The sequence below is a fragment of the Pleurodeles waltl genome, chromosome 2_2, assembly GCF_031143425.1.
Source record: "Pleurodeles waltl isolate 20211129_DDA chromosome 2_2, aPleWal1.hap1.20221129, whole genome shotgun sequence".
Taxonomy (NCBI): Eukaryota; Metazoa; Chordata; class Amphibia; order Caudata; family Salamandridae; genus Pleurodeles; species Pleurodeles waltl.
In genome coordinates, this window is record NC_090439.1 from 635,977,445 (window position 1) to 636,002,879 (window position 25,435).

General features: G+C 41.7%; 1 protein-coding gene across 2 annotated transcripts in view; it reads left to right on the forward strand.

Annotated features, from left to right (window-relative positions):
* Positions 1-521: 521 nt before the first annotated feature.
* Positions 522-25,435, forward strand: part of LOC138282505 (acyl-protein thioesterase 1) — a 558,768-nt gene continuing 533,854 nt past the window's right edge. The window contains exon 1 of one of the 2 annotated variants that reach the window (XM_069220172.1): positions 522-734. In XM_069220172.1, coding sequence (XP_069076273.1) covers positions 666-734 — 69 coding nt within the window. In that variant the 5' untranslated portion in view covers positions 522-665. The remainder of the gene's footprint in view (positions 735-25,435) is intronic. The other variant, XM_069220173.1, reaches the window with a different exon arrangement.

A 25,435-nucleotide genomic window follows, 5' to 3' on the forward strand; every position in this document is an offset into this window, starting at 1 on the left:
TATATTCTAGAGAACGACCGGTATGCCAGTGACACACAACTATGCTTTTGTTACTAAATTCTAATGGAAAAAATATCTGAAGCGAGTTCCAGCTGAAACTTGCACGTACACCATTAGGAGCAAACGTTTCTCCTGCATTGGGAAGTGTATTTCACAGCTCGAGCGCTCATGAGCCAACAGACTCCATGGTAACCTAGATTTGAGCTGCTACTCCATCTGTCAACTGTGTGTCACTGACAATCCCACACAGCCACTGGGGTAGGCACGTGGGTTAGCCAATCACAAGACGGAGAGCCAAAACAGCCATGACGAGAAGGCAAGCATTAGCCAATCCACCAAAGCTAGAGGTTCCGAAGCCAATCACAATCGGTTACAAGCAGGTGAGCATGTCGGGGAACGGGGCACGGGGCGGGCTACTGCCAAACGAGGGGTGGGGGTCTGGCGCTGTGAGTTACAGATGTTTTCTAGGGCTGCGGTGCTGACATAGAGGAAGGACTGGCCGTGCCACGAGACTGCGCGCTGTGGGCGTGACGTGCGGCTAGCCTGTGTGACCCTGAAGCAGGGGCTGCAGCTGCGGGAGCCGCTGTCACTGCTCGAGTCTTGCTCTGCCGGAGCGGGACCTCCGCCCAGAACCTGACCCACGTACCACTCGTCCCGTCCGGTGCATGTGTGGCAATACCATGTCCGCGCCGCTCCCCGCCATCGTGCCTGCAGCCAAGAAGGCCACTGCCGCTGTGAGTACCCTCCCCAAGTGACCTCGTGTAGTTTGATTACTCTTGCCAAACCCTTACCAGTACAACTCTAGTTGTGCGATTATCATCACCTCGCCTGCGCTTTTCGAACCTTGCGATATTGTGCTTGTTCCGTGATGACCCTGCTCTTTTGTGGAGCATTCCTGTAAGTAAGCCATATCGGCTACCTCAACAACGCGCCCTTCACTGTTTATAGTGCACCTATGACGTTTATTCGCGTAACACGACCAGCACAGACCTTACTTTTCCTTGTATTTTACTTTTAAGTATCTTAATATACTGCACCGACCTGCAGTTCATCCCGCGCACTGTGCACAACGTCCATTTAGGCTTCTTATTTACTGCCTCTTGTTCTTAATCCCGTCCTCCAGCAAGAAGCACAATTATACCTAAATTTAAAACGGACTGTTCAATTATAGTTGCGCTCACTTGTCCGGCATTATTTTAAAGAACGTCTCTTTCATTGTTCCATACATTTTGGGGGGTGGAATTTAATAAAAATGTCCACTTGTCTTAAATCTACTTGTCCTGTAAAAAGATCTAGTTGGCCCTTTGATGCCATGTAGTGCAAATACAAATTATGACAGCAATCTCTTTATGTAAGAGCTCTGATAATGGCCTCTCTGATTATGCCAGGGCTACTACTATAGTAGGGCTTGAATACTTGTAATTTTAATCCCTGCTATTGCAATTTTCTTATTTTGGAACTGTTAACGCGTCCTTCTATGTCAGTTTATACACATCAGGACTCGTTTTAGGTCGATGAACCTTTTGACCCAGTGGTGAGTCTCCGTAAGACGAAATTACCAAGCATTAAATATATTTCACAATAACCAATAATGAACCTTAGGCGTATTTATTAATTCTTAGACTCAAATAACCACACCTTGAAGGAAGATTTTGTGAATTTATTCCCTATTGATTACAATATAATAATAAACGTATTGATCTCAAACCAAGAAGCATAAAAGCATAATCACAAAGTGGCAATTACGATGAACTTTCAACAATGCAATGATCAGAATCATAGGATAGATACGTTAGAAGAGAATAGACCATAGTGCATGATAAACAACAGAATATCAGTTCAGCATAGCTACATGTCAGTCACGTCAGTTCCGTCCGTCAAATGAATACCTCATCTAACCTCAGATTAGCATTAGCATGTTGGGCTTCATGCAAAACAATTTAGAACATCAATTTGGAAAACATCTAACTAAGATACCTAATTAAACATACAGCAGTTGGTACCTAGAAAGAAAGGCATATAGATTCTATTAGCATTAATAATTACCCTCCTCGAGTTAAGTCAGCATACAGGATCTGTCTTCGTCTTCAGGACATCAGATGGTTCACCGTCAATCTATCTAAATAGAATCAAGGGACACTCTCCTCATGTGGAGGAAAGTATAATAGGGCAGTCTATGGGCTAGGATAATTTTGTCTAAGTCTCAAATCACCAAATAGAGTGACAGAGTTTCTGGATGCAATCGGTATCATTCCCTACCTAATGCGTCTTGTCTCTTGTGTCATGAGTTTTTATCCCCTTTTCGTAATCCATTCCCCCAAAATTCTATTGGTTAATAACTACACCCCATCATTGGTAACCAATCAAATTATTCATTAAGTAATGTATTTGTTATTTCTTGATACAGAATTGTTTCTCAATTGGTCTTCATAATCAGCATTTTTCGTAGGTGGTACGTCTGGGGTTACTTCACCATCTTGGCACACGTCTCGGGTCAGGAGTTCTTTTCCCCTCGTCTCATCGCCCTTGAGAGTGTCCATTACTGTTTCGAAGCACATATCTTTTATACTAAAAGCTGCTAGCATGCGGATGGGAAGATTTCTTCATGTTTCGAATTAATACAGAAAGAACAATAGCTGGGTCATAATCATTCGCGAGTCCGCACACAGAAAAAGCAGGAAAAATAAGCTTTGAAATGAGAGTTACACAGCTAGTTCGTAACTCATGCAAACTTAAGACATACACGTTTTAATGAATACAGTTTTGATTGTAATAATGCATATATCTTATTATTATTATTAGTGTTCATAAATGAGTAAATCTTCACGTTTATTAATGCACTTTAATTATTATTTATTAATATTGCTTTGCCAAATGTAAGCGTTTCACGTCTATAATATATGATATTTAAACTACGCTCTCTCAGTCCCTCCTCTGATGACGCACGTCATCACACAATTCTTGATTTTCAATTTTTCACCTTGCGCATAATACGCATTTCAACATCTTGCACTTTATGTGAACTTTCCCATATTTCATTGAACATTTTCTCTCTTTCACTTTCTTCATTCTGTTTGACTCTTTTTGACAAGTTTCTTCTAATTTTGTTGTTAATTTTGCATGCTCCCCATAATCCTAATAGACAAATTAAAAAAATTAGTAGGCCCAACATAATTTTTGCAAGAACACCATTCTAAATATTGGTAAACCAGTTTCCTACCCGGGCAATTCCTTTTCCAAACTTTTCCCAAATTCCAGGCTCTTTCAGTTCCTTCAAATCTGTACTATCTCTAGTCAGGTTAGTAAGCATGTTTCTAATTTCCTTACTATTATCGGGTATATAGGAACAGCAGTGACGCTCATTAAGCATTTTGCACACACCTCCATTCTTTGCTAAAAGAATGTCTAAAGCAAGCCGATTTTGAAGAGTCATAGCTCTTTCTGCAGCAAGTTCAGTATCCATTAATAATATTGCTCCTGTAAAGTTTGTCAGCATGTTATCCACAATAGTAGACAACTTTTGAATTTTCATAGAATTTAAGATAACCCCAACTGATGGGATTATTGCTCCAAATATGTCACCAATGACAGCCGCCACTGATTCTCGTTTTTTTCTAGAATGTTGTATTTCAGAAGATTTAGGTATTTGTTTTAAGTCATCAATCTGGTATATCTTTGGGAAAACTATTCCCAAATAACATGTCCCATACCATCCCTTTGGGAGACGATAATATGCATTTAACCCGCAGATGTAATAGATTCCAGGAATCGCTGGGTCTTGTTCATTTAACATGAAGGTCCATTTACTCTGAAACAAAAACACATGCCTACATTCACTCGTACCCACAAACAAATTGTCTTGATCAGATTTTGGTCTGTATTTACATAGTCTACCTACGTGTAATGCATCTATAGCTAACTTGCCTTGTGTTTTAATTGCAGTGAAAGCATAATCATTTGCATAAGTACGTTTTTCTAAACCCTTTTCTAATTTCTCTTTTAGTGCTTTGCGTCTATCATCTGTGTGATCTAAAAAGCTTTTCTCTACAGGAGACAGTAAGCACGTTAAATTGTTGCGGTGTGCATAAGCAGTTCCAAATGTTAGTGTTCGCTCAAAGAATCCTCTAACTAGTTTAATATCATGTTCTTTAGCTAGCTTATTTAAGAATTCAATAACAGGCACAAAAGAAAACACAACATCCAGATTCGAATAGAAGTATTGTACATGCTCTTGATTATAGAATCTCTTTAGTAACAAGCTACAGCTAATTCCATAAGTAAGAGGGAGACTATGATAAGTAACCCCCTCCTGCACAGATGAAGGAATTTTAGTACACACATAAATTTTTTTCGTATCCATAGTTTCCACATACTCATTTTAAAAGCGATAGAAGACATTAGTAGAAAGTTCCCTCTTCGTATTAGTTCCCTCATGAAGATGTTTAGTATCTTGTTCGAATTTCTCCCACGGTGATAATTTATTAGTTGTAATGGTAGTCTCAGGTTTTGAAGTTGCATTAATAGTTTCACTCTCTCTCCACGGCATTCCCACAATCACTCCCACAATCATTATTGCGCATACAACACCTATCATAAGTCCTAACCAACCACACACTTTACTTCCTTTGTTGCTATAAGCCATGTTTGTATAGAATCAGAATAGCAGATCAACAATCAACTTAAGATGGCAAACTCTTTATGCGTATTTACAGCGTCTTCTCTCACTCTAGGACCCTTTTTGTCAATTCAGGTTAGCAGCTTGTCGTAATCAGGTTTCTTGATGTCAAATCCAGGTTTGATTGTCTCTTTCCGGTAGGTTTATAAAGTCTCTTTCCTTTTGATATATTTTCTGTATAGTTTTCCTATTGCTTTCCTTCAGGTACCGTAGTATTGGCCAGGTACTTCTCGATCAAAACAGAATGCTAAGAATTCTTGTTGCCACTCAGAGGTTGTAGCATATGCCCATTCAGGACCTGTGTACCTTCGATTTGCTATTCTCTTTCTTTTTAATCTTCGTTCGCCTTGCTGTTCTCCTTCACTCAGATCATCTGCTTGTGAGGTATCACTCTCTTCTATTATTGTCTCGTTTGTTAATTTTCTTATTCTAAAAGGCGACTTTTCTGGCCATGCATCACCTCTATGTGTCTTGTTTCGGTGATTTCCTTCAGGACGCTGGACAGCACCCTCTTCTTGTGATATGGTGTTTTCTCTCAGTAGGTTTGGAATTCGATCAGAATAGTCTGATTCGTTTTGATTTGTATTTGTCACTATTCCGTCTCTCTCTCCTTCTGGTTCAATACTGTATTCTAGTTCTGAATTGTATTCGTCTGCTTCTGGGAGAACCTCTCCTTGTCTTTGTTCTCCTGCTGCCTCCACTGAGATTGGCACTCCATCACCTCTCTCGAACTCTCTGATAGTGTGAGGAACGCGGCTGTTCTCAGCGGGCTCTCCTGTAGTCTCAGATCTTTCTTGACTGATCTCTGATTCTGAGACTTCTTCTCTCGAAGTTGTTGTACTGGAATTTTCAAGTTCCTCTTCAACAGGACACGTTACCTTCTTTGTGTGGCTGGCATGTATCCAGTTAGGAACCCCGGCACACTTCACAGCAGTAGTGGTCGTCAATATCACTTGATATGGCCCTTTCCAACGCGGCTCAAGACACGATTTTCTTACGTGTTTCTTGACAACCACCCAATCTCCAGCTTGCAGAGAGTGTCCTGGTTCGCCGATTGGTGGTAACGTGTTAGCTTCCACCTGGTGAGAGAAAGAGCGTATTACGTCAGCTAAATTTTTGCAGTAATCCAGCACCATATCATCTGTAATATTCACTAGTGCATTGGCAGGTACCGCTGGCAACCTCATTGCTCTACCCATGAGGATTTCATGGGGGGACAGTCCTGTTTTCTTATCTGGTGTATTTCTCATGGACATCAGTACTAGCGGTAATGCATCTGGCCACTTCATGTTTGTTGCTGCACACATTTTCGCTATTCTTGATTTTAAGGTACCATTCATCTGTTCAACTAGTCCTGATGCTTCAGGGCGATAGCTACAGTGTAATTTCTGCTCGATGTTGAGTGCTGCACACAGAAGCTTGATCACCTCATTGTCGAAGTGTCTTCCCCTATCTGATTCTATAGAAACCGGGAACCCGAATCGTGGTATTAATTCCCTCAGTAATAATTTTGCAACTGTGAGACTGTCATTTCTACGGGTAGGGTATGCTTCAATCCAATGACTGAAAACACACACAATCACCAACACGTACTTCAATCCTCCACAAACAGGCATTTCAATGAAATCCATTTGTATTCTATTAAATGGACCTCCAGCTCTTCCAATGTGGCTCAAATTTACCACTGTTCCTTTTCCAGCATTCATCTGTTGACAGATAATGCATCTGTGACAAGTAATTTCTGCAGCATGTCTGAATTTTGGATTAAACCAATCAACTTTAAAAGATCTGATCATGGCGTCTCTTCCTAAATGTGCTTGCCCATAATATATTCGGGCAAATTGTGATAGAAGACTATTAGGTAAAACCAACTTTCCATCATCTGAGACCCATATATCATCTGCTCTTTGTGTACATTGCATTTTCTGCCAGGAACGTTTTTCTTCTTTGTTAGCACGGCTTTGTAGTGTCTTTAACTCATCTAAGGTATCAACCACTTGTAATGCTAGATTCAAAGTTGTGTCATTTTCAGGCTGAGGTAGCAATTCCCACTGTTCTTTGAATGATATACAATTTAATGCACAAAATCTTGCTACCTGATCTGCATAATCATTCCCCATTGACACAAAGTCTTGTGATCTGATGTGAGCACTGCACTTTACCACGGCAACTTCAAGAGGTAACTGAATTGCATGTAACAAATCTCTTATCTGCTCTCCATTTTTCACAGGTGATCCGGAAGAGGTCATGAAACCCCTTTGTGACCAGATCTGACCAAAATCATGTACAATTCCAAATCCATACCTAATGTCAGTATAAATTGTAACTTTCAAATTTACAGCATCATGGCAGGCCTTTGTAAGAGCTATTAATTCTGCCACTTGTGCTGAAAATACTCTTTCAAGCCAGGAGGCTTCGACTATGCCAGACATTGTACACACTGCACAGGACCCATCCACGAACATAATGCAATCATTTTCTTTTAATTGGGTGTCCTGTATGTCTGGGCGAGGTTTGGTACAGAGGTCAGTCACCTCAAGACAATCATGCTCAAATTCTTCCCCTTCTTTTATTTCTGTATTTTCATTGGGAAGCAGAGTTGCCGGGTTCAGTACTGTGCATCTTTTCAGTGTAACATTCGGTGATCCCAAAATAATCGTCTCATATTTGGTAAGTCGTGCATTTGTCATGTGCTGTGTTTTCGTTCTTGTCAACAGGATTTCAACAGAATGTGGAACCAAAACTGTCAAAGGGTATCCCATTACTATGCCCTCACATTGGGAAAGACTTTGACCAACTGCTGCAACTGTTCGCAAACAACCCGGTAGGGCTGCTGCGACAGGGTCCAAAGTAGCTGAAAAATATGCTACAGGGCGATTTGCATCTCCGTGGACCTGTGTTAAAACAGACAAAGAACAAGCATCACGTTCATGACAAAACAACAGAAAAGGTTTTTCATAATCAGGCATCCCTAATACTGGGGCCCTGCACATACATTCTTTCAGCTCCAAGAATGACTCAAGTTCTTCTTTTGTCAAAGTGATTGTATATGGCTCATCTTTAATATATTTTCCTGTCAATTTTATTAAGGGTTTTGCAATGATTGAGAAATTGGGTATCCATTGGCGGCAATAACCCACCATTCCCAAAAACATTCTGACATCTCTTTTTGTTGTTGGGGGATTCATTTGTATTACAGCTGTTATTCTCTCCTTTTGATATTCTTCGGGATCCTTTCTCAATTAGATGCCCTAAATATTTTACTTATTTCTGACAGTACTGCAGCTTCTTAGGTGACACCTTATGCCCGTTTCTTCCCAAATGATTCAATAATGCAATGGTATCATATTTGCAACTGTCTCTGGTTTTGGATGCAATCAACAAGTCATCAATGTACTGCACAAGAGTTGAATTAAAAGGCAGTACAAGAGGTTCCAAATCCTTCTTTAAGATCTGATTAAAGATAGATGGCGATTCAGAAAACCCTTGAGGGATCCTGCACCAACTGTACACCTTATCTAGGAATTTGAAACTGAACAAAAATTGGCTTTCCTCATGCAGTGGTATTGAGAAAAATGCTTGTGATAGGTCTACTACGGTAAACCATTCAGAATCGCAAGGAACTTGGAACATTATTACCGCTGGGTTAGGAACCACAGGGCAGCATTTTATCACAATTTCATTTATTTTTCTCAAATCCTGCACAATCCGAATCTTCCCACAGGGCTTTTTTAAACCCATAATAGGTGAGTTACATGGACTGCTCAAAACTTCTTTCAAAACTCCCTGCCTAAGAAAATCTGCAATTATCTGTGTCACTTCGATGAGTACGTCTTGAGTCATGTGATATTGTGGTACTTGTGGGAATACTGCATTTGGTTTTATCTGCACCTTGACTGGTTTAACTCCTTTAATTAATCCAACCTCTTTTCCTGTCAAATCCCACACTCTCTCTGTCACGGACCCTTGTAGGTCAGCAGGTAAATCGGTTAGTGTGAACACTGGGAATAAGGTAATTAGAGGGTAATCTTCGCTCGTCTCCCCTCCTCCTATGAGCTGGTCCTCATCACCTTCATCATCACTGTTTGTCTGAACTTCTATTCCATCGTTGGAACAGGTAATTGAACATTTAGTTTTGCATAGTAAGTCCCTTCCCAGTAGGGATACTGGACTCGAGTCACATACGACAAACCTATGCAGGCCTTGGAAATTTCCAATTTCAACCTGTACTGGATCGGTAATTGGATTTGTCAAATACTGATTAGCCACACCAACCACTCGTATTGTGCGTCCTGATAAAGGTAACCTTGGTACTTCCACACTGCGGACTGTAGAGCGTGTAGCTCCAGTGTCAACCAAAAATGAAACCTTATAGCCCATTACTTTTCCTTCTACATATGGGCCTCTCTGATCTACTTCTAATGAGGCTGCGAGCCTACACTCTTCACTGTCTGAACTGTCATCTGACCATTCGTCATTCGTCTCATTTTCACCTCGCAATGGGAATTGCTGTACAGTGTTGTTTTGACTCGACACCTGACCTGTGATGTGACCTGCTGAGGAAGCATCACCTGTTGCTGACCCATCGGGGCTAGAGGTAACTGCATTTGCTGTCTAGGCACCATAGGAATCTGCTGTTGCATTGGTTGCATGGGCACGTTTTGAAAACGCGGCAGTAACATTTGTTGCATTGGTTGTACCCCTGGCATCTGCGCCGAATTATTTTGATAATTCTGATTTTGTTGTCTCATTCTTGGACCTCGTGGATTCTGTTGTGCCCCAACATTCCTGCTCTGCTGAACTATACCATCATGCACCATATTTGGACAATCCCGCTTCCAATGTCCCATGCCCCCGCACGCGTGACATGGTGACATCCTCTTCACTACTTGCCCATCATTTTGAATGACAACATTATTCATGTCCAAATTACGATTCACAAAGCCTCGACCTCTACCTCTCGGCTGTACCTGAAACCCACCGTTCATTTGCGGTTGCTGATGCATCATTTGCTGAACTCCATTTCCCTGAATTCCAGCCTGTGCAGCTCTTATCTGCATCACCATCACCTTTTCTTTCAGCTTTTTCTGTTTTAACTCAATTTCATCACTACAGTATTTCGCATACTGCAACACCTCATCAATCGGTTTAGCTTGCCAACAAATCAAATGGTTCTTAATCATCTGACCAACCTCTGGTCTCAGCCCTTCAACAAATCTGAACACAAGATGATTCATGTCCTTCGGCTCAATCGTTTCAGTACCACTGTAATGTTTAAATGCTTTTAACAACCTCTCATAATAGGCATGTATTGACTCCTTAACCTCTTGCAAAGTCCGGTCGATTTTCTGCCAATCGGTCACCTTCGGTGACACCTTTTGTTTAAAAAACTCAATCACTTTATGATAATATTTCATCACCTCTCCAGAAGGTGCTCCTGTCGCCTTATCCCTTGCCGGTTCCTTTGTGGGCCAATCTACCCCTCTTTTGCACTCAAGCCACAAATCTGGTGGAACAATAATCTCAAACAAAGTATTCAAGTCCTCCCAAAGACATTTTGCGAGCTTCACAAATCTATCTGTCTGCTGATACCACTCGATCGGTTTTTCTCTCAACCTCGGGTAATCGTTTGTAAAAGACAAAATATCTCCCCTGGACCATGGCACATGGACTAAAACACCACCAGCTGTTTCTCTCATGGGCAGGATTTTTACTGAATCTAGACTGAGTGTGGTCATTGTTTCAATAGACCCTGGGCTATCCCTCTTCCCTTTGTCTTTTTTCTTTGCCCATCGGTTTTCCCATTTCTCTAATGCTCCCCAGATTTGCGCATTCTGCAGCAATTCTTTCAGGTGTGTCTTCATGCCTGCGGATCTCATGTGTTCAAAATCTTTTGTGTCGAAGTCTAATCTGTAACTTCGTTTCAAATGTTTCGTGTTCCCAATGTCGATATTGTATTTGTCTGCCAAATTCGTTAATCTCTGATGTATTTTTCCCACTTCTTTAGAAATCTTAGGGCATAAGTACCTCAGTTCTGCCTCAGTGTAAGATTCTAACCTATTCACCCCCATTGTTCCTTCCACCAATTCAGCAGCTTCTGCACCTAGCCGTACCAGATTCAGGTATTCATCTTGTTTTCCTTTTTCGGGATTGACTTCGGTTACTGTTGTTGCTGTAGCCTTTTGTGATGTACAAGTTTTCTCTAACCACTCATTTAACTGTTGTACTGTAAAACCCTGCAGTGAAATGTTCCCTGTATGTATCATTGGGGTACATGAGGTATTTGTACTCATAGTGTGGGGAGTCAAGACTCCCAACCCTGCTTGTCGCATTGCCTCAAGAGGTGCCCCTATTGGACTGAGGTCCATTAAGGGTCTTGATTGTTCGCCGACTTGTCCTGCCTGGGCCATTATTTGTGGAGTTCTAATAGACCCTCCTCTTATGACTTCATGGGTCATGACTCCCTGTTCGCATGTCCTGGTTCTCTCTTGGGCATATAATGGTACTGGGGGACCAACAGTGATAGGTAGTGATATTGCGGCAGGTGTCTGACCTGATCCCAGGCTTCTAGGAGCTGCAACACCATAAGTCTGCTCTAAAAATCCTGGTGCAGGTTCTTTCAAAGGACCCGCTACTGGGTTATACCCCGGTATCAGTTGTGGCGGTTGTGACACCAACTGTGGGGTTGACTCGATCTGAACCAATCTTGGTTTTGTATATATCGGGTCTGGCGGCACCACTAAGTTCGTAGTAGTCTCGAGCTCTGGAACATCGGGATAAATTCTTTTTATCTGTGGTGGAGGTTGTAACTGTATCGGTATGTCTGGAGCAGTAGGTACACTGTCACCATTCTGTATCAAAGCTGTATCGCTAGTCTGTACCGTATCAGTAACTCCCTTCTCCTGTGTCTGGTTCCCAGGATCCAAGCTAGTGCTCGGAACATTGTCACTCACCGCATAAGGTGGTGGTCGGTCATGTAGTAACCTATCCATAAACTCCTCATCCTGTGAATCATCCTCTTCTTCCAAGGTCCTTTTTTGTTCTTTAACTTTGTCTGAGTCTTTGTTAGTTTTACAAGAAGCTTTCTTTCCCTGTGTCTCTTCTCCCTGTGTTATCGCTGGAAATAGCTTTAACCCATCTACTATTCCCCGTCTCCACATCTTATTCTCGTTGTCCCACCTTGCTTCTGCATAGGATTTCTCTGCTCTTGTCAATCTCCTGTGAAACCTTTCCTGCCTATGTTTAAGAGCCATCAGATCCCAGATCGCTAGAGCCTCGTATTGTGCTGGTCTCGGAGGTGGTTTTTGTGTGCTTAACATCCACCTCAAGTTTTCTAAAACTTTTTGATTGAACGTCCCATGTTCCGGAAACGCTAGACACCCTTCTTTTTCTGTCAACTTGCGCCATTGTTTTAACCACAAGCAAGGTGCAACACCCTTTTCCTCCATAACTGTATAAGCTGGAGTACCCTCGGTGGTGTAGGTTCCCCGTCGGTTGCGACAATGTACACATCTCCCCTCAAAGAGCTTTTGAATGCCTTAACAAAATTCATTTTATTTTATATTTAATCAGAAAACGGCTTAGTTCCCAGGACACTCTTCACCTGCCCTTTGCTCACCCTATTGCCTCTCACGAACGGCAGCCAATCCGTGCGCGACCCCTCTCGACATCTGACCTATCCCAGCACGGCACCACTGACGTCACACTCATACACACTGCAGCTGACAAAGTCTTGCGGCTTGTCCACACCTCGCTAAATTCTTACAACTCATACAAACTAATGCGATTTATTGCAGACACTTTAAATGACAACACAACTCTGACGATTTACTACGAGAAGGGTAACACATTCGCTTCAGAACTTTACAGAGATTTCACTTGAAGCCTCGGCCGCTACTCTCTCCTTCTCAGATCCCTCATACGCAAGCAGAATTTGACCCGCAAATCCTACTCTCGACTTGTCAATGACTCCTTCTAGTGCACTTTAGAACTTGTCAAATCTCCATCGAAGGTTTCACACATACGTTGTGACTCAAACTTGACTTGTCAACCACACCCGATTGACCTATTAAATCGCACAGATTACAACATAAACCATATTTTTCATCCTACTCCGGAGTCTTAGACCTCAATAGGCCTGTACTTTTGCCAACCACGTGGATAATTTTGAACAATAAGCGCTGCATTCACATGAAGTACGCCGACTTCCCTACTCTCATACTTTGGAGTACGCCCACTCCTACTAAACGACACTTATTTTGGCCTAAATACACACAACCTCACAATCTCCTGCAAGTTGCATAAGCTTTGAGCAAGCGCAAAGACCCCCACCCCCCAATTCTATGGCGCCGAGAACATTCCCAACTCATCTTAGGCAGGCTCCGAGATCCCAGGAAAGCCCATGGTGAACCTAGCCACTCATCATTTTGCCAAATTTCATTATCACAGAAAACAAAATTAACATTGAAAACTCCGTCCTAGGGCCCCCAAGGGCCAAACCGTCGCTCTGCTACCAGAACTGTTAACGCGTCCTTCTATGTCAGTTTATACACATCAGGACTCGTTTTAGGTCGATGAACCTTTTGACCCAGTGGTGAGTCTCCGTAAGACGAAATTACCAGGCATTAAATATATTTCACAATAATGAACCTTAGGCGTATTTATTAATTCTTAGACTCAAATAACCACACCTTGAAGGAAGATTTTGTGAATTTATTCCCTATTGATTACAATCTAATAATAAACGTATTGATCTCAAACCAAGAAGCATAAAAGCATAATCACAAAGTGGCAATTACGATGAACTTTCAACAATGCAATGATCAGAATCCTAGGATAGATACGTTAGAAGAGAATAGACCATAGTGCGTGATAAACAACAGAATATCAGTTCAGCATAGCTACATGTCAGTCACGTCAGTTCCGTCCGTCAAATGAATACCTCATCTAACCTCAGATTAGCATTAGCATGTTGGGCTTCATGCAAAACAATTTAGAACATCAATTTGGAAAACATCTAACTAAGATACCTAATTAAACATACAGCAGTTGGTACCTAGAAAGAAAGGCATATAGATTCTATTAGCATTAATAATTACCCTCCTCGAGTTAAGTCAGCATACAGGATCTGTCTTCGTCTTCAGGACATCAGATGGTTCACCGTCAATCTATCTAAATAGAATCAAGGGACACTCTCCTCATGTGGAGGAAAGTATAACAGGGCAGTCTATGGGCTAGGATAATTTTGTCTAAGTCTCAAATCACCAAATAGAGTGACAGAGTTTCTGGATGCAATCGGTATCATTCCCTACCTAATGCGTCTTGTCTCTTGTGTCATGAGTTTTTATCCCCTTTTCGTAATCCATTCCCCCAAAATTCTATTGGTTAATACCTACACCCCATCATTGGTAACCAATCAAATTATTCATTAAGTAATGTATTTGTTATTTCTTGATACAGAATTGTTTCTCAATTGGTCTTCATAATCAGCATTTTTCGTAGGTGGTACGTCCGGGGTTACTTCACCATCTTGGCACACGTCTCGGGTCAGGAGTTCTTTTCCCCTTGTCTCATCGCCCTTGAGAGTGTCCATTACTGTTTCGAAGCACGTATCTTTTATACTAAAAGCTGCTAGCATGCGGATGGGAAGATTTCTTCATGTTTCGAATTAATACAGAAAGAACAATAGCTGGGTCATAATCATTCGCGAGTCCGCACACAGAAAAAGCAGGAAAAATAAGCTTTGAAATGAGAGTTACACAGCTAGTTCGTAACTCATGCTAACTTAAGACATACACGTTTTAATGAATACAGTTTTGATTGTAATAATGCATATATCTTATTATTATTATTATTATTAGTGTTCATAAATGAGTAAATCTTCACGTTTATTAATGCACTTTAATTATTATTTATTAATATTGCTTTGCCAAATGTAAGCGTTTCATGTCTATAATATATGATATTTAAACTACGCTCTCTCAGCACCTTTCTGCAAATCTACATACTGGGGGCTGGAGGAAGCGGTAAGCAATAGCTCCTGGGTTGGAATGACTTTAAGTCTGCAGACCTACTAACTTGCATGTTTTAAGGATTTTCACCAGCTCTTCTCTAATCTTTTCCCATAATGAGAAAGGTTGGAAATTTACTCCTGACAATGGCAGAAATTGAAGTTATTTCAGGGTTGGGAAAAAAGTGGTTGGAGGTAAAGTGAACTTGTAAATGCTCAAATATTTTCACACAAGCAAATCTACACATGGATATTTGCTGGTGCTAAAATACAGTTCACAAACATTTTTGAGGAGTCCGATTTCCTGGTCTACTTCTGTAAGTTCTTGTGAATTCATGAAAACCACTAATTCAAAGACCTATACCATGGGTGCACTTCTGTGAGTTTCTTTAAGAATAGGATCCCTAATTAGGTCTGGCTTTAACAAATACATTTTGTTTTTATTAAACTTCTATTTCTCTATATCGCCTGGCTTTACTGTTAGTGATTACATTCGCTCTTCCACAAGGAGCATATTGGCACACAAAGTAGTTTTGTTCAGTGCGAGGAACTACTGTTGCAATCAGTGGCGTAGAGAAACTGGAGGGGGCCTCCTGCAAAGAAGATGAAGGGGCCCTCTTCTCCAGACTCACTCAGGGCAGGTGCTGTGCTGAGGGGGGGGGAGCTTTCATGGGAGGCTGCGGGGCCTCTGTTATGTCACTGGAGGAAATGTGTGCTTTTTTTATATCAAAGCTTTTCTTTTTCTTTTTGCCATTGTTTGTTACAATGGTGAGTGCCTGGCAGCTCCCACAACAACAAAGTGTTACAAAAGCCTTGTCAAAATTAAACACGCATTGACAAAACCAAAAGACTAAAAAAATGATGGATCAGTTGTTTATTTTCATGCTTACCATAATCTTGTTGAAAATGGTTGCACTGATTTTTCCATTAGGAGTATTTTTTGGAAATGCTAGCATGCATCAACTCATTTATTTAACTAAGTGATGCTTCAAAGAAATAGCACTTACAATTTCCTACTTGATTTTTTTTCTGAAGATTTTATTTTGAAAGCAAATGATCATAACTCTTGCTTACAAGCTTCTGTAAACATTTGCATCTAATCAGAGAGCATTCTAGGATCATTATACTTAGCCTCATATTGTTAAGCTTTTCAAACGTGTGTACACCTTTTTTTTTTTTTTGTACTGGAATCACTGCCAGTAGTACATTGTGACCTTAAAATGTTTATTTACAGTGCTTGCCCTAATAATAAAGGCTTTTCATTAATGAACCATAAATAAAAGTTCAAACAGCATTAACCAATGGACACATAATACCTCAACTGCTGATAGTTCTTTTTTCTGTAAACTGGCAGCCAAAGGGTTTGTGCTACAGGGGATTGGGCCTACTTGTCCCAAGGACAAAATAAACATGAGAACTTGATGCCCTTGACCCCAAACAATATGTCCTGGGCGTCAGGCGATGGGAATTCCACGTCCCTGAACTTTTTGCATAGCAGCTAAATCAAAAATTGTTGCACATCCAGAGCATGTAGTAAGACAGTGCCCACCATGAAAAGTACCATCTGGCAAAGATGCTGCTGCAGAAGCAGAAAGAACAGTTTATTTGAACCAGGTGACACTTAAACAAAAGTCCATTAAATCCGAAGTATAGGCATGGCTAAAGTGGTTAAATTAATACGTCTCCTTTATTTAATTCTCTGTAAAAAGTGATAGACGTGTTTCGTTCTAATGAGCGTCTTCATGTCTTTAGAGTTTAGTGTGGTAGAAATTAATTTGTCCATTCAATCAACTAAAGAGAAAAAGGGTGGAAACTCCCTAGGTACCAAAAATGATTTTTTCATTAGATCTGATATAAGCAGGCAGTTGTTAGACAGAGGGGGCGCTTAGATCCATATCGAACACTGTACGCCAAGAATGATGTTTGAAGAAACGTTTTTCATAGGTAATATGTTGAAACCACTATGAATTTTGTTGCCAATTTTATACCTCGTGTGCATATGTATTTTGGATTTAAATAGTCATAGAACATTTTACAGTTTTGCTTAGATGTAAAATACAGGTTAGGATGAAATCTAAATGAAAGGAAGCTATTGGTTACTCTTAAATCTGTTTAATAGTGTATACCAGAAACTGGAATTGTAAAACTCTGTTGCAAGGGCGGATGGTAGGCCCTTTTTACAGTTTTGCTTTGATGTAAAATACGGGTTAGGATGAAATCTAAATGATATGAAGCTATTGGTTACTCTTAAATCTGTTTAATAGTGTATACCAGAAACTGGAATTGTAAAACACTGTTGCAAGGGCGGATGGTAGGCAATGGGATCAACACGGAAGTTGTTGCCAAGGTTTTTGCACTTCGTAGACCTTCACAGTTGAGTTGGAAGATACGTTGTCAGAGTGTCCCGAGATATTGTAGTTTTATATTGTCATCTTTAAGTGGTTTTAGGATAGTGTAGCGGCATGCTGGATGTTGTTTAATATATTCCCACCTTGGAATAGCAGTATAAGTGACTGCCCCCGAGGTAGCCCATAGAGCTGCCAGCTGTTGCACTCTGAGGTGGTGTTTATCATTCTTCGTTGATGAAATACTACCCCCCCAATCTCAACATTAATCCAGGATACATTGATTGATTATATTTTAAACTGTGCCCTGAGTGGTCATGAAGCTAGCTTTCTATAAACCAATGTCCACATCAATGTACACTACACTTAATTTAATCATAATTCACACAATCACGGTTACTGGTTCGGAGGTGGAAACTCATGGTATGGTAGGGTAGCTCCATCAAAGCTATGAAAGTACATCGTATTTATGAGAAACACCACACAGCTGAAAATGTGTTAACATTCATGTTGCGAACAACATACATGCTTTTTCAACATTATCTATGCTGGATTTAAATTCCTGACTGCCCTCAAGCTTTTCTGCTCAATGTTATTAGGAGCCATTAACCCTGCAGTCTTCTCAAGAGAGACAGTGAGAGAACGCACTTCCCATAACCATGTCAAATTTAAAGGAACCACCTGGAGAACATAGTCTTGGGACCCCTGTTTTTGGGGGAGGGCCGGTGTTTGCAAGGATGAGTGTGCATGTTAATCTCAGTGTGGTTACTCTCTATCCACTCGTGGGACCATCTTTTAGGGGATAGTAGTAAGCCAAATAAAACCCTTGAAACCTGAAATCCTTTGGTTGGGACTACCCAGTACTTTTGGGCGTGTTCCTCGTGATTCACCATTCTCTCTAGAGCCAAGACGATTAGTTTTGATAGTGGCTGACTAAGCGACTATTTTGCAAGGTTTGCACTTCTTGGAGATCCAACAGGTACGGCCCTGGGAGACACAGTAAGAACCTATCCAAACATAGTAGAGCTGCACTCCGAAGCAACTCTTGACAGTGCGCTTTGAATAATCTGCACCTTCAATGTCCGTGCAATTTCTGCAAAAGCATGTTCAGCCTCTGAATGAATTATCTCTCGTACGACTGCCAGATGCATTCTCCAATCATGCATTGAGGGACCTCACCCATTTAGCAAACATTCGACTCCTCTTTTAGTTCTTTCTCCCAGTTAGACATGGCAATCACAATGGAACTTAGTTTTCATTTGGAGGTGCACATTTCTGCTCACAGGTCCAATTTACACAATCTGGCACACCTCAGCAACATGGTCAGTGGTATCAGCGTCCTTGCCTAAACCTATTCTGTTCACAAGGTGGAGGCCAAGGGCCTGATTATGAGTTTAGGTGTTATTTATCGCACCTGATAAATAACGATACCACCAGGTATGTTATTTATCGGGTGGGATAACTAACACCTATTACAAGTTAGGCCCTGATTACGAGTTTATGTTTTATTATTGCACATGACAAATAACAATACTAGGGGGAACGCTATTTATTGGGTGGGCTTACTAACACCTATTACGAGTTGGTGGGGAATAACATGCAGATTTTGGTATTTAACACACCAACATCTGCATGCTAAAGTAACTAACGTATGACTGTCCCATGTCAAATTTTAGCAGGTTTGACCTGCCGAAATTTAAACCCATCCCATAATTATCGGCTGCATTAAATACCTACCAACTCATAATTCTGACCCATACGTAAATAGGGGTTTAAGCACAGGTCAGAATACGCCGAACAACTTGTAATTAAGGCTCAAGTGTTCACTAAAACCAATATGGCTTCTTACCAAAACAAGCATTTGTAATCCAATCGGTCTTGCATTTGCGAGAGTTAGAGCTATTGGCATTGTAAATGACAATGTATTTTTCTTATGTGTTTTGCTTTGGAGTGTAGTGACTGTATATGCTATATAGTGAATTATGTGGGTTGTATTTGAATTGTTAGTTGTGTTATTGTGTGGTGTGTAGTGTATTTGTGCAGTGAAATTTTGTGGTATGGTGAATAGATAGGGGTGGAGTTGCACAGAATAGATAGAAAAGAAGATAGAGGGGGATAGGTAGTTTGTTTAGGAAGTGGTCAATTAACTTGAGACAGAGGAGGTGAAAGTGTGTGTGAGAAAGAAGGGGAGAGCAGGCTACAGATGCATAAAGAGGAAGTACCTGTGTACACAAGAAGGCACCCTAAGAAGAAGAGGATAGCGTGGGTTTGAGGGATGGAAATCTTGAAAAGGTACAGGAAAGAAGCTGTACCTGAAGGTAACCATATAAGAGAGGCGAGAAGAGTGTGTGAGAAAGTGACAGAAAGCGGTGAGAGAAAGTATGAGTGAGATATATAGCGGGACGAGTAGAAGGGGCACCAGGGGGTGCAAGAGGTGGACCAGTGATGATGTACAGGAAGGTAGCATGTGCTGGTAGACTGATGGAAAGGAAAGACAAAGACATTTGAAAGTGAAAAGGAGAGGTGACCATCAGAAGTAAAGATCAGTCTTTCACACCCAGTTGAGGAATATAAAATATGTTTTTCGAATTAGGATGCAGGACTGCAGAAAGAAACATTATTTGCATGTGACTATAGTGCTACAGTAGGTACTTTGTTAGGTTTTAGAGTAAGATGTGTGTGTAACGTTATACTTGCCTGTGTGTTTTTGAAGGTGTATGTTGGTCTGGTGCATGAGGAGCCATTAATTTGAAAGCACTTTTCTAACTATTTGGCTTTTGTTGAAAATGTCACTTTTGCAGGATTAGCGCCCAAATTTGGGCCTTTTTCGTCCTATTTTTTCTGATCTGTTTTTGCTGGTTTACAGTCCCTGCGCTGTTTACCACTGCTGACCAGTGCGCAAGTAATCGCTATGTAAATTGTATTTGTGATTGGGTTATCCAGGATTGGCATATTTGATTTACTGGTAAGTCCCTAGTAAAGTGCACCAGAAGTACCCAGGGCCTGTAAATCAAATGCTACTAGTGGGCATGCAATACTGATTGTGCCACCCACATGAGTATCATGTCTCAGACCTACCACTGCAGTGTCTGTGTGTGCAGTTTTAAACTGCCAATTCAACTTGGCAAGTGCACCCACTTGCCAGGCCCAAACCGTCCCTTTTTATACATGTAACACACCCCTAAGGTAGGCCCTAGGTAGCACCATGGGCAGGGTGTAGTGTATTTAGAAGGTAGGACATGTACTGTGTTTTACATGTTCTAACAGTGAAATACTTCCAAATTAGTTTTTCACTGTTGCAAGGCCTATCTCTCTCATAGGTTAACATGGGGGCTGCCTTTAAATATCCTTAAAAGTGTGGTTTCCCTTCGAGAGCAGATAGAAATAGGAGTTTGGGGTCCCTGAACCCACAATTTAAAAATACATATTTTGGTAAAGTTGTTTTTTAGATTGTCAGTTTGAAATGCCACTTTTAGAAAGTGAGCGTTTTCTTGCTTAACAATTCTGTGCCTCTGCATGCTTGTATATTCCACATTTGGGTAAAACTGACAGTTGGGCTGTTTGTGAATTCCCTCTAGACAGTGACACAAAGGGAGCTGGGATGTAGCCTGCATATCCTGATGGGCCATCTGGGCTAGAGTTGTGGGAGGAGTGGCTACTTATACCTGATAGGGCTGTGCCTGCCCCCACACAGTGCAGTCTCCGACACCCGGGTGTGTGTTTTGGGCCAGGCCTGGGCAAGGCAGGATCTTGTTAACAACAGAGACTTTCCTTTAAAGTTTGCTCATTTCAAAGGCAGAACTGGGTATAAGTAGTGGACCCAAAACCCCAGACTTTTAGAACACTTCTGGATCAACAGGATCCTATGCCAAGGAGAAGAGCCGAAGGAGGAGTACTGCCCCTTTGCTGTATGTGCTTTGCTGGGTTGGCCTTAAGTTGCTGCTTCTGCCTTAAAGAGGCCAAAGACTGGACTTTACTGTATATCCTGCCTGTGAAGTTTCTTCAAGGGCTTGCAGTAGAGCTTGCGTCCTGTTGGAAGTCCCAGGGATATCAAAGAATTCAGCTTAATCTGCCTACAGTACTAGGAACTGTGTGTTTTGTGCTGCCACAGAAGAAAAACCACTGCAACACTGTCAACAACGCCGCTGACTGCACTGTGACCTGACGACGCCACACGGAGCTGTGCGCATGTCGCAACACAACCCTGGTCTCACCGACTCCGTCACCGAGCCGCTGCTTGCACCGTGACCTTTAGGCCCGCACTCTTCATCGCCTTGCTCGCACCGCAGCCTTAACATCCCTGTTGACACCGACACTGCTGCCTGCACCGTGGCCTTAGGACACCGCTCGTGAGGTACACAATGCACATTATCGTCCCGCACCGCAGCCTCAGTCCACAGACGCCAGCGCCATTGACTCCAGTGTCGTCAACCGATGCCCCTGTCTGACCCGTGGGCGCCACATGGAGCCCGCCCAGCTCTGCACTGCCGCCTTGGGCCTACCGACGATAGCACTTCAACATTGACACCGCTGTCTTCACCATAACCTGGGGACATCGCATGTCGCATCGTCCCGCTGTGCATGGCAGTCCTGATGCCACCACTCCTGACTACGCCATCAGCCCGGAGTTCAATCTGCACCATGTGTGACTTTAAGGGCCCGACAGCCCCTGCGCCGTCCTCCGGAACCACGCCAGCAATGCCGCACTCTGGATCTCATTGCGAGGATCACGATGCCCTGCATTTCCAACATACTGTTTGAGGGTCTTCCCGACACTGTAGCTGGCCGGCGGCGCCACGGCTGGCCTGAACTGTTGGATTTGTTGTGCACGATGCCGTGATAGCCCCAGACAGAGCTATTGACTTCAAGGAACTGCATTTTTTAATAATTCTTGCAAAATTCATATCTTTATTACTGTATTTTGGATTTTTCTTGTTTGTGTTTTGTTTTACAGAGATAAATATTGGCTATATTTCTGAAACTGGTGTGGTGTCCTTTTGTAGTGTTTTCACTGTATTATTGTGTGCTATATGCAAATACTTTACACATTGATTCTGAGATAAGCCTGACTGCTTGTGCCAAGCTACCAAGGGGCTGAGCAGGGGATATCTGAGCTGGGTGTCTCCCTTATCCTGACTAGATTGACGGTCCCTACCTGGAAAGTGTGCAAACCGACTGCCAACTAGAGACCCCATGTCTAGCAGCTTTGATGTTGTTTTGTGAGCTTTATGGTAAAGAGGTTCTGTCTAGAGAGTGCTGTAACCTTTTAGTGTGTGAGTTTGTAAACAGTAGTGTTTGGTGTTTTAGTTGGCTACGTACTTCTGTTGGCTGTCTGAACAAAAGCCCATGTATGGGTTACCGGAATATGTTTATATTCGGGGTCCTTGGAATTATACGGCAATGGAGGACCAAATCATGCTCAGGTTTGACAAATATGGTAAGTAATGCAGGATAATTTGCACAGTCAATTTCAGTATTATTTTATTATTTCAGCATTTTAACAATTATTTATTCTCTCATAACAAAGTGTTGGTTTTGAGTTTTGATGGTAAGAGGTTTTAAAAAAAGGTTTTCTACAAAACCATCTGCTGTTTTGATGTGATGCTGGTTGCTGCCACCTGAGTAATCCGTTCTTCCTTTCAATTAATAGATCAGTGTAATTTGGGAACTGTGGTATTGGTTCACTTTAATTGAACCAATTTGTTGTGCGCCTGAAAACGAAACCTAAAACGAAAGTCAGCGAATGAAAAAGTTGTACAGTGAAATTCATTCGGTTGGTAACCCTAAGATAGGAAGACACATGGCCTGTAATAGTTACAACTCTGGTGTGCACTTCAAGTAGCCATGACTGTTTTAACCAACAACATCTAGGACTTGTAGGCACAAACTAATAAGAAGTTACACTGAAAGTCCCGGAGCCAAAGTGCTGCCTGACAAAAAACTGGAACTGGTCGGATGTGTCAAACATGATTTGAATCATTGTGGCAACAGAAAACTTGAGGAATATTTGAACGTGCACCTCATGTGGAAAATCATGAGCCATCTGCCTTAGAATGAGTTGTGTGTGTGTGTGTGTGACACAGATTTGGTATTATACACATGGAACATAGCACAATATCAGTGGAATGATTCACGCTTTTTGGGATGTGAAAAATATTCCTAAATCGGAGATTTATGTCTGAAGAGAGAGATTTAAAGAAACTGCGAGATTCAGGGGGACCCAAAAGTCCAATGGTAAAAGCTATGCTAGGCGCCTCAGATTAACAGTCAGAACTGATTAAAGGGGCCACTAGGCAGCAAGGTGTCTGGAAACATTCCCACAATTTTCCTAGGCCAATGGCCCCTACATAGTGGAAGGTGTGGAATTGTGAGACAACGAACATAGGATCCAAAAATGTTAGCTTCTTTGAGGTGGGACAACTGCAAAGCTCAAAGTAGGATTTGTGGGTTTTAGTGGTAATGAAACGAAAAACTCCACACACTGTTTACAGGTGCACTTGAATATTGTACACCAATAGCTGAAGCGCTTGCACGTTAAGCCAAAGACATCAGTGTGAGGACATTGTTTTTTTTGTAGTGTCTACATTTAATTGGGTGGGACATCATATACCATATGCAGTGCCTTTGGAATTATGTGATTCTGCAGCCATGATGTTTTCTGCATGAATACAAATTTGCGTATTTGTCACAAACGATCATCTACTGTATAATCTGCAGATTCAAAAAAATAGTTTCTATTTCAAAACTTGGGACTGACTGTCGTTTCTCTCTGGCCTAAAGTCTTTGTTCCCCCTCCAAAGCTCTCACAAGCACCTAGGAGTGTTGTAAATCACAGAGAAATCGTCAATTCCATCTTTTCCTCTTTCCAGCGCTGGTAGAGTCAAACAAGCTGTGGTGTGATTAATGCATATTCAATCTCTGTTCTACACATTTAAGAATAACAATTTAATCAGTATGCCATGCTTTATCTTGGCATGGCCTCAAACTACGGTTATGAGCAGACTGTCTCACAGGAGACAATGCTTCCGGTTCAAGTATTTCATTTAACAACGTGGTGGCATCGGGGAGTTTTAGTCTTGTTTCACTTCAGTGGACACAATAGGACCAATGCACTTGATGCTTTGTAAAGGGGCACCACACTTCATTAAGCCAGGTGCAATAAATAATGCAGCCTTTTGTGGTAACCTTGCAGCTGTTGGTGACATATAGAAACCTACAAAGTACCAGTTAAAATAAACAACGTACATTTTTATTTTTTTATATATAAATGTTTGTTGTTGTGCTGAGGGAGAGTTGTCAGACTGAGTAGACTGGGGGTCACACTGCCTCTCCCAGTGGCACCTGGTACACTTTCTCTGCATTTCTGGTGGCAATTGCTTGCAGCCAACCCCCACTTATTTCCCTAACTTCAATACTTTGGACTTCGGGGAATGGCATGAGAGCCTTTAGGCGGGGGACAGGCAAGAGGTTCGGTCTGGTCCGCAAAACCGTGCTTTCTGGGACCACTGCACCTGCTGTACTAATTACAGCAACGTCCCTTAGCCCACTTATTGGAGACCGGCTGAAACCCCGAGGCTCATTAAACATCTGTTCAGGGAACACACCTGTAGTTGTATGAGAGGGCACTACTCCACTGTGGAGGCGTGAAAGGCGAGTAAAAACACACCGCTCGCTGCCTCATGCTGAACCAGTTACGTCACATTTTATTTTTTTCTGAATCTCATTGATATAATGTGCAACATATTTCAGCCTTTCCAAAAGCCCTGTATAACGAACACAGTTTCCATTTATGAATGTGAAGTTAAATCTTACGCTTTTGCAGCGGTCTTGAAGGCCTATTGAACACAATCACACTTTGTGTAGAACATCCAAACTAAAGTAAGGTATTGGAACATTCTGTGTCTGAATCGTGGAAATAGCAAATGCATTTAGTCCGTGGGAAGTGCCTGCCGCCTTCTGGTGCACAGCCAAAATGTACATTATAAAGGTAATAGTAAAGTTTGATGTTACGAGAAATGTCTACTTTTCCTTTTTTTCTTTTTAAATTATGTCAGCCTAGCAAATCACATAGATGGGTCTCCAGGAAGCGCAGAGCTCCCTTGTATTTGGGGGAAGAGTTGTGATCGGTTCATGAGTCACGTGTCCTTTGATGACCAATCGCATGACTCACTTCCCACATCTCATTTGAAAAAGTTTATTTGAAGAACCGCGAGGGCACCTTTACTATTTTGCCGCCATTGTCTTCACCCTCCCTGACCTCACCAGGCAGAGTTAGTAATTGCTGCAGCAACTGACTCTTATTTTAGGTAATGTCACCCAGTAATGGAAGCTTACACCCTCATCAGGGAGACAGCATTCTTGATTTCACGAAAATTGTAGACATTGTTGGATGTCTTAAACATTATT